Consider the following 11234-nt stretch of genomic DNA (forward strand, 5'->3'; position numbering starts at 1 on the left):
CCGAACTGAATTTCCGAATTAACTCGGTACGATCGGTTAATTCAAAATCTTGCTCACCCCTAGAGACAACCAATGAATAAAATTATGAATTGGTTTTAAAATTTCCTTTCTGTTATAGAAAAGATATTATAGATGATTATTGATATTGTTATCTATTCAAATCTGTAAATCTACTCTATAAATAGAGGTCTTCAGTGATGAATAAAACACACAAAAATCATTCTCTCTTCTCTATATTCTCTACTATTCACAACACGTTATCAGCACGAGTGCTCTTCAAGGTAAAATTTATAAATAATTTATTCTTATTCTTGTATGAATGCTCTTGAAGAAGCACAATATTTAGATTTAATATTGATGCTCCCGAAGTAGCACAAATTATAGATTTATGTTGATGCTCCTGAAGAAGCACAACTTTTAATTTTATGTTGATGCTCCTGAAGTAGCACAACACGACTTTATGTTGAAGATATTGATAGATCTATGAATAAAATATTAATGAATAAGATTTATCAATATTCCCGAAGAATCTTGATCTAAAATCATAAAGATCTATCAATATCTATGAACAATATTGATATAAAATATAATGTTATCATATTCCTGAAGAATTTAGATAACTATCATATGTTTCGACAATATTCTTGAAGAATATTGATTATAAATGTATTGTTGTTTTGATTCAAGTTTTTTTTTTTTTTTTTTTATCATATCTTGGATTGCTTGTTTAAGATTTATATTATTTGGATTTTGATGTTTTAACTAGTCGCTAAAATATTGTGTGAATACTAGTATTTACTACTTCCATGATATTTTTTTTTTGAATCAATCTCATCACTATGTTTGATATCAACAGAACCATAATATTTTAGATTCTTGAGACTTTCATCTTCTCAAATTAATAAAACCAAATCTCACCAAAATTGGATATATTCGACTTTCAAAAATTGTTGATCAAAAATCTAGTTTTTGACATTTAAAATTTAAACCACTTACTTTCGGAATTCTCGCGAATCACGATTCATAAAATCAAGGAAAACGAGCTTTAGATTTGAATTAGAAAATCAAATCTATTTGTAATTTGAAATTATTTGACTTCCAAATAATTATAAAATATATAATATTTTGATTTCAAACTATTTAAAACAATAAGTGTATCTCTCTACCTTTTCCTAATTAATTTTTATTACAAATATAAAAATGTCATCTTAAATAATAAACATTTTTATATTTGTGCATAAAAGGGTTTTATTTTTATTTTTTTTTCTTTAGTTTATAATGGTACAATTTGTAATTAGTGTAATTTGTAATAGATACATAAATTATTAATTGAGCGCATCTCAATGTACACCTGCATCGATGTTAGTTTAACAAATAGAATAACAAAATTTCAAAATTGCACAGTAAAAGTAGTAACATGCATAATTTGTTATAATACTTATTTTCAATATATATTATGCAATTTTACTCTATTTATGTCATGATTCTAATTATATAATTTTTTTTTTCTTTCTTTAAGTTGCAATGGCGAACATCACCAAACTTGAATTTGAAGCACTTGACTTGACTGGAAAAAATTATTTATCATGGATTTTGGATGCCGAGGTCCACCTTATCTCTATGAATTTAGGAGATACAATAAAAGAAGGAAATGAAATGTCCCAGCAGGACCGTGCAAAGGCACTTATTTTTCTCCGTCATCACCTCAATGATGGGTTGAAAGTCGAATATCTCACTGTGAAAGAGCCACGAGAGCTTTGGAAAAATCTAAAAGAAAGATTTGACCATCAACGAACTGTAATTCTCCCAAGAGCCCGATATGAATGGATGCACCTACGGTTACAAGATTTTAAGTCCGTAAGTGACTATAACTCTACATTATTCAAGACTAGTTCCACACTGATACTTTGTGGAGAGAAAGTAACTGATCAAGACATGTTAGAAAAAACATTCTCCACTTTTCATGCTTCAAACGTGCTCCTGCAGCAGCAATATCGTGAACGTGGATTTCAAAGGTACTCTGAACTCATCTCATGCTTACTAGTTGCTGAACAAAACAATGAGCTGCTCATGAAAAATCACCAAATGCGCCCAACTGGATCCACACCATTTCCTGAAGCAAATGGAACTACATTTCCTGAAGAATATGAAATTGCATTTCCTGAAGTGAATGCTAATTCCACTAAAAATCATAACAATGAAAGTGGACGTGGACGTGGATGTGGGCGTGGGCGTGGGCGTGGGTGTAACGTCTACTCGTTTTAAAAAGTGCGGAAATATTTTTTTTTTTTTTTTAAAGTAACATTTAAAAGTTATCATAATTAATTACCAATAAAATATACGTGGTAAAAGAAGTGAGTAAAATCCTACATCCAACAGAAAAATATAAACAGCAGATAAAATCGTCGTATCCTCTCCAAAACATAAAACCATAATGTGCGGAAAAACCATAGGTCCTCGGGTCGTGTCGCCCACCAGGTCCGCTGACTCAGAGTCCAGCACCTCCAGTCTCCTCAACATCAAACTCACCTGCATCACACACGCCTAGTGAGTCTAAAGACTCAACACGCCTGCACCAGTAATAACAAGTACATATACGTAGCACACAGCAGTGAAAAATATCATACTCAACATAACTTTCATGAACTTAAAAGCGTAACGTAAACGTGTCGTATGAAATCATGTCATGTTGTATCATCATATACATGTCAAAAAGCTCATCGTGTCATCGTGAACTCAAACATTTTATTTTTATTGAATTCAGTTCATTAGTTGTGACTTTCGTATCAGCTCTATCGTATCAGCTCTATCGATGGATCCATCTATAAAAACCGTGGTACCCGGCGGCAGGGGACATCAGCGACAGCATTACCTGCCCACTGAGCCCGGGCCTCAGCTCATCATATCTCATGTTATCGTATACATATACATCGTCAGTCACAACCAAATCACATCCTTCAAAAATATCATCATTTTCATCACTTAATAAAAACATGCATATACGTAACGTTTCCTTTAAACCAAGCATGCAACGTATTAATCAATATTGCGTAAAAATCGTAAAAAAATGATGCATAAACATTTAAAATATCATATATTTGTGCTCAGGGTGCTGCCAGAACCAAAATCTCACCCGGATGCGAAATGACCATTTTGCCCCTAGAACCCGAAAATTATCGTTTCAACCCTGGACCTCTAAAATTGACCCGAAGCTTACCAAACTCCTTAAAATGTCCCAAAACATTTTTTTATAAGCATTTCTTAGGCATAAACTCGAGCTCATTTCAAAACTTAATCGATTCGTTTTAAAACTTGGACCGGGGTCCCGGTTTTAACTCGAATCGACTCGAAACTTAACCGATTTTTTCTCAACATTTTGTCAAAACTTAAAAACACTAAGAAGCTCCCAATACTATAATATTAACCTCAAAAACGTTCGGCCCCTATTCCAGCATAAGAACAAAGCTCTCGGCCTTTCCCCCTTATACAACCTCATGTACTCCCCTTTCCAAAACTCACGCTTCTACCCTCAACCCAACGCACCAGCCATGAACCAAGCCATCAAGGACCTAGGCCAGACCCCAAGGCACCTATCAGAACCAAGGACCCAGCCCCATGCAGCCTACACTAACAGAACCGCTAGCTAGCACTTGCCAAGACCCTACCCGAGCTTTCCTCTCGATGGTGTGCGGCTGGCGCTTCAGGTGGTTCCAGCGGTGGTTGGGCTTCCCTGAGTCGTGACTCAGACCCACCGGGGTCTGGTCCAAGCCCCGGTTCAGCCACTGCACCGATCGTTCCCACCCAAGCGAGCCACAGCCCCAACGAGCAACGTCCCAAACTCTCGATGTAGCCACTTCCAGCGACCCCGATCTGTAATGCTCCCAAAAACTCTAAGTGACACCCATATCAGACCCTTAACATCTCGTACCAGCGACCCCTTGCACAAATCGTCAAACCGTGAGTGGTTAAACAATAATAGAATACACGACATGAGCAGAAAAATAAACAACCGAACGAACTACCATGATGTACACTGGATCGAGCATCCCTTATTAAACTAAAACACATATCAGTAATATTTAACATGCGTGATGCAGAAATAATGGAACAAAACGTGCCTGATGTTTGCTTAAGGAAAAAAAACGATCGAGGAGCCAACAACCAAATGAAGAAAATCTTTGCTTCAAGAGAAAATGCTTCACCGAATTGTTGTAGCAGCAAATCAGGAGGATGAATGTGAGTGGAGGGGGTGGGCGGCTGTGGAAGAGTGGTTAGGTTAGTGGGGAGTTTAGGGAATTACTTAGGCGCTAATTATATAGATATAAATAAAGATTAAGTAAATGGGTTTTATTAATTGGTATATAAAAGTATATATATATATACGTTAATTATATAGATATATAAATAAAGATTAAGTAAGTGGGTTTTATTAATTGGTATATAAAAGTTTAAATATATATATATATATATATAAGCCCGATAAGCTTAAAACTAGGCCCAAGAATCCAAACACACTCCCGAAAAATATTTCGTGTTTGAAATACTTTGAAAATATTAGCCGAACCCACAAAAAGTTTCCCGATTCGATAAAATTTTCGTACCGTTAAAAAATAAAATCAAGCGTGTAAAAATACTCAATAAAATCTCATATTTGAAAAATACCCTTAAAACACCTTATATTAATTAATAAAAATAATTATTTTCCCGAAAATTCTCCGGTATTCGTTCCTCGATCGAACGTGAAATGCATCTAGAAACCCTAATGCATGAACATTTAAAATTTCATGAATTAAATACTATCATGCATGAATTATGCATAAAATGCATACAAATAATTAAACACACAAATAAAAATAAAATCCTAGATTGCATGCAGTCAGGTTACGTGAATCAAATTCTTGGGCCTTACAACTCTCCCCCCCTTAACAAAATTTCGTCCTCGAAATTAGAACGTACCAAATAACTCCGGGTAGCGACTCCTCATCTCGGTCTCTGTCTCCCACGTGGCCTCCTCCTCGGAGTGATTCAGCCACTTGACTTTGACCATCTGGATCACCTTATTCCGGAGTCTCTTTTCCTGTCTGTCCAGAATCTGCGTAGGTCTCTCCTCAAATGATAAGTGCGGTGTCAGCTGAAGTGGCTCATAATTAAGCACATGTGAAGGATTCGACATGTACTTTCGCAGCATGGAGACGTGGAACACGTTATGAACTCCCGCCAGATTCGGCGGTAATGCAACTCTGTATGCGAGTGTCCCAACTCTCTCTAGGATCTCAAATGGTCCGATGAATCTAGGGCTGAGCTTGCCCTTCTTCCCGAACCTCATCACACCCTTCATAGGTGCGACCTTCACAAAAACATGATCTCCTACTGCGAACTCAAGATCCCGTCGTCTCTGATCAGCATAACTTTTCTGACGGCTCTGTGCAGTCCTCATCCTGTCTCTAATCCTGGCCACTAGATCTGCTGTCTGTCTGACAATATCCGGACCGAACTCTGCTCGCTCACCTACCTCATCCCAATAAACTGGCGACCTACACTTCCTCCCGTAAAGTGCCTCGTATGGAGCCATACCTATCGATGCCTGATAACTGTTGTTGTAAGTGAACTCCACAAGAGGTAATTTCGGCTCCCAGCTGCCCTGGAAGTCGATCATGCAAGCTCGGAGTAGGTCCTCCAGAATCTGAATCACCCTCTCTGACTGACCGTCCGTCTGAGGATGAAAAGCGGTACTGAACTGTAGCTTCGTACCCAAAGCCTGGTGAAGACTCTTCCAAAATGCAGACGTAAATCTCGGATCCCTGTCTGACACGATGGACACTGGTATCCCATGCAGTCTGACTACCTCTCTGATGTACAGCTCTGCATACTGAGTCATGGTGAATGTCTTCCTGATCGGTAAGAAATGAGCTGACTTAGTGAGCCGATCAACAATCACCCAAATGGCATTGTATCCTCCAGTAGTCCTCGGAAGCCCTGTCACGAAATCCATAGTAATATTCTCCCACTTCCACTCGGGAATAGGGAGTGGTCTCAGCTTCCCTGCAGGTCTCTGATGCTCTGCCTTGACCTGCTGACATGTCAAGCACTCGGAGACAAACCGCAGAATATCTCTCTTCATGCCCGGCCACCAATATAGAGTCTGCAAATCCTTATACATCTTCGTACTCCCTGGATGGATGGAGTACGGGGTGCTGTGGGCCTCACTCAGGATATCTGCTCGAAGGGAATCACTGTCAGGAACCCATAGACGGTCCCTATATCTGACTATGCCGTCCACAACTGCGTACAGTCTCTGGCCCTTAGTCTCGTCCCTCTGTCTCCACTTCTGTAGCTGCTCATCGGAAGTCTGTCCTGCTCGAATTCTGTCTCTCAGAGTCGGCTGTACTGTCAGAGTAGCAAGATTTGGGGCCTCGCCCCTGGCATACACTGCAAGCTCAAATCTCTGAATCTCAGCCTGCAACGGTCTCTGTACTGACAGATGGGCTATCAGTGCGTGCTTCCGGCTCAGAGCATCTGCAACTACATTAGCCTTACCCGGATGGTAGCTAATGTCACAATCATAATCCTTCACCAGCTCAAGCCACCTCCTCTGTCGCATATTCAATTCCTTCTGTGTGAAGAAGTACTTCAGACTTTTATGATCTGTGAAAATCCTGCACTTCTCCCCATACAGATAGTGTCTCCAGATCTTCAGGGCAAATACCACTGCTGCTAGCTCAAGGTCATGAGTCGGATAATTCTTCTCATGAACCTTCAGCTGTCTGGACGCATAAGCTATCACTCTGTCCTGCTGCATCAGAACTGCGCCCAACCCAAGCTTAGATGCATCTGTATAAACTACAAACTCTCCCTGCCCCGATGGCATCGCTAGCACTGGCGCTGTGGTCAGGGCCTGCTTCAGTCTGTCAAAACTCTCCTGACACTCAGATCCCCATATAAACTTGGCGTTCTTCTTTGTCAAAGCGGTCATAGGTACCGCAATAGAAGAGAAGCCCTGGATGAACTTCTTGTAATAACCTGCCAATCCCAAGAAACTGCGGATCTCTGTCACGCTCTTTGGAACTGGCCAATCTCTGACTGCCTCTACCTTGCTGGGGTCGACCTCTATGCCATGCTGAGATACAATGTGGCCCAAGAATGCCACCCTGTCTAGCCAGAACTCACACTTGCTGAACTTGGCATACAGTCGTCTATCCTGTAGGGTCTGCAATACTATCCTCAGATGCCGACTGTGCTCCTCCCTGCTCTGCGAGTAGATCAAGATATCGTCAATGAAGACTATGACGAACTGATCCAAGAATGGCTGGAATACGCGATTCATGAGATCCATGAAGATCGCTGGTGCGTTCGTCAAACCGAAGGGCATCACCAAGAACTCATAGTGCCCATAACGCGTCCGGAAGGCTGTCTTTTGCACATCTGACTCTCTCACCTTCAGCTGATGGTATCCGGATCGAAGGTCTATCTTGGAGAACACGGAGGCTCCATGAAGCTGATCAAACAAGTCTTCGATCCTAGGTAATGGATACTTATTCTTCACTGTGACTCTATTCAGCTCTCTGTAGTCAATGCACAGTCGCATGCTGCCATCCTTCTTCTTAACAAATAGCACTGGCGCGCCCCATGGGGAAAAACTAGGGCGGATGAAACCCTTATCCAGAAGATCCTGAATCTGATCTTTGAGCTCCTTCATCTCTGCAGGTGCTAATCTGTAGGGCGCCTTAGATATCGGCACTGTCTCTGGCATGAGCTCAATAGAGAATTCTACCTCCCTGTCTGGTGGAATTCCTGAAACATCATCAGGGAATACACTGGAGAACTCGCTGACCACATCTACATCCTCCAGCCTCTGACTGACTGTCACCGACACTGATACAACGCTAGCTAAGAATGCCTGACAGCCTCTCTTAATAAGCTTCCTCGCACACATGCAGGAAATGACGTGCGGGAACTGCTGATGTCTAGCTGCCTCAAAGACAAATGGTTTCCCACTGGGAGGTCGAACAGACACTGACCTCTGGCGGAAATCTATGACTGCTCCGTGAGAAGAGAGCCAGTCCATGCCCAAGATGATATCAAATTCTGGCAGCGGTAGTACTATCAGATCTGCCTGTACTGCCTTTTGCTGCAATCTGAGCTCCAATCCTCTCACTATCCGGGAAGTGAACATCTGATCCCCGGATGGAATCGACACTCTGAAACCCAAATCCATCGCTTCTGGTATGATTTCCAGTCGCTTCACGAAAGATTCGGATATAAACGAATGCGTAGCCCCTGAATCTAGCAATGCATGCGTGGCTACACCTGCAATACATATCCTCCCTGCGACAAAACATACCATCAAATCTGATAGAGTTGAACTTAAGGAACTTCTTATCGGCAATTAACCCAAAATCCTCGCAAAATCACTGAATTAACCCAATTGTTGTTCCCAAAATTTCGAAATTCAACACCAGAAAGGTTCAAAAATTGCAGATTAACCCCTTAAAGTTTCGAAAATTATATTTTGGTCCTTAGCTTATCAGTTGATACAATTGGGTCCCTAAAATTCTCAGATCAAACAATTAAATTCTTAATTCCAATTAGGTAGAGCATGCATCCTAATTCCTTCTAGGTTATCAATCCCAATAAGTAAATCATCAAGCAAGCATTAAACCCAAGCAATCATGTAAAAATTAAAACCTTAAACAAAATGGTTACCAGTAATCAGTGTCGAGTCTGGTGCTGCCTCCGCCTCCTCGGCGTGCATCACATAAGCCCGGCCAGTAGTAGGGCCCTTGTTCCTAGGGCAATCCGCCGCCTTATGGCCCTCCTGTCCGCAAATAAAGCACTTGAATGTTCCCCACCGACACTCGCCGAAATGGAACCTATTGCACTGAGGGCACGGCTGTCCATCAACTGGCTGAGGCGCCCCTGGCGCCTGAGGAGGTCTCTGCTGTTGCTGCTGCTGCTGCGGCCTCCTACCCTGTCCCTGGGGCCTCTGCTGCCCCTGCTGCCTCGGCGGCCCCGAAAACTGCCTCTTCTGTGGCTGAGAACTGGACTGTGATTGCTGCCTCTTTCGGTGCATCTCGTAGTCAATGTCTCGCAATGCCTGCTCTGCCTGAAAAGCGCAGGCAGTGGCCTCATCATAACTCGCCGGCCTCATCAACATGACGTCCCGACGGAGAGTGGGTCTCAGTCCATCAAGAAAATGCCTCAGCTTCTGGGCGGCATCCCCTGCTATCATGGGCACAAAGTGGCAGCCCCTGTCAAACTTGCGGATGAAATCCGCCACTGATAAATCCCCCTGTCGGAGGCCCATGAACTCTCTCGTCAGGCGGCCCCTGACGTCAGCTGGGAAATATTTCCCGAAGAACATCTCCCGAAATTTGGCCCACGTGAGAGTAGCCACATCCACAGCAGGTGCGCCTCCCTCCCACCACAGGGATGCATCATCCCTCAGCATATAAATGGCACACCTAGCCCGGTCGCCATCTCTCATCTGGAGATAATCAAAATGTAGCTCCAGTGATCTAATCCATCCCTCTGCAACGAATGGATCAGTGGTACCTCCGAACTCCTTCGGGTTGAGCCTACGGAACTGCTCAAAGATATCAGTCTGCTGTCTAGGAGCGTGCTGGACCTGCTCCAACAATCTAGCCATACCCTCAAGAACTCGGGTAGCTGGGTCCCCTGGCGGTGGTGGTGGAGGCCCTCTACCACCCTCAGGGATATCATCCACTCTAACCATCCTGGGCCCACGTCTGGGAGGCATATCTGAATACAGTCCAATTAAAACGTAACCCATCATGCAATTAATCTAGTTTTGAAATTAGTGGACGACATTACATTGTAACAACAGTTAAACATAAGAAGTAAATCATCATAATGCGTAAATCATGAAATCATGCAGGTGATACAATAAATCAATTAAAACATTTATATCGTAAAAGCTTACAGACTTGAGGCTTTGAAGACTGAGCGGCAGAAGCTGGCGGCGGCACAACCCTATACAGGAACCTGGCTCTGATACCAACTGTAACGTCTACTCGTTTTAAAAAGTGCGGAAATATTTTTTTTTTTTTTTAAAGTAACATTTAAAAGTTATCATAATTAATTACCAATAAAATATACGTGGTAAAAGAAGTGAGTAAAATCCTACATCCAACAGAAAAATATAAACAGCAGATAAAATCGTCGTATCCTCTCCAAAACATAAAACCATAATGTGCGGAAAAACCATAGGTCCTCGGGTCGTGTCGCCCACCAGGTCCGCTGACTCAGAGTCCAGCACCTCCAGTCTCCTCAACATCAAACTCACCTGCATCACACACGCCTAGTGAGTCTAAAGACTCAACACGCCTGCACCAGTAATAACAAGTACATATACGTAGCACACAGCAGTGAAAAATATCATACTCAACATAACTTTCATGAACTTAAAAGCGTAACGTAAACGTGTCGTATGAAATCATGTCATGTTGTATCATCATATACATGTCAAAAAGCTCATCGTGTCATCGTGAACTCAAACATTTTATTTTTATTGAATTCAGTTCATTAGTTGTGACTTTCGTATCAGCTCTATCGTATCAGCTCTATCGATGGATCCATCTATAAAAACCGTGGTACCCGGCGGCAGGGGACATCAGCGACAGCATTACCTGCCCACTGAGCCCGGGCCTCAGCTCATCATATCTCATGTTATCGTATACATATACATCGTCAGTCACAACCAAATCACATCCTTCAAAAATATCATCATTTTCATCACTTAATAAAAACATGCATATACGTAACGTTTCCTTTAAACCAAGCATGCAACGTATTAATCAATATTGCGTAAAAATCGTAAAAAAATGATGCATAAACATTTAAAATATCATATATTTGTGCTCAGGGTGCTGCCAGAACCAAAATCTCACCCGGATGCGAAATGACCATTTTGCCCCTAGAACCCGAAAATTATCGTTTCAACCCTGGACCTCTAAAATTGACCCGAAGCTTACCAAACTCCTTAAAATGTCCCAAAACATTTTTTTATAAGCATTTCTTAGGCATAAACTCGAGCTCATTTCAAAACTTAATCGATTCGTTTTAAAACTTGGACCGGGGTCCCGGTTTTAACTCGAATCGACTCGAAACTTAACCGATTTTTTCTCAACATTTTGTCAAAACTTAAAAACACTAAGAAGCTCCCAATACTATAATATTAACCTCAAAAACGTTCGGCCCCTATTCCAGCATAAGAA

At 41.6% G+C, this 11234-nt stretch overlaps 1 protein-coding gene across 1 annotated transcript; it reads left to right on the forward strand.

The window, feature by feature from the left end:
* The first annotated feature begins 1524 nt into the window (after positions 1-1524).
* On the forward strand, positions 1525-2265 carry LOC140826870 (uncharacterized). The gene has a single exon (XM_073189397.1). It carries the CDS (start codon positions 1525-1527, stop codon positions 2263-2265), a length of 741 nt encoding a protein of 246 aa, XP_073045498.1.
* Positions 2266-11234: the final 8969 nt, after the last annotated feature.

This window comes from Primulina eburnea, chromosome 3 (assembly GCF_022965805.1).
Source record: "Primulina eburnea isolate SZY01 chromosome 3, ASM2296580v1, whole genome shotgun sequence".
In the NCBI taxonomy this organism is placed as follows: domain Eukaryota; kingdom Viridiplantae; phylum Streptophyta; class Magnoliopsida; order Lamiales; family Gesneriaceae; genus Primulina; species Primulina eburnea.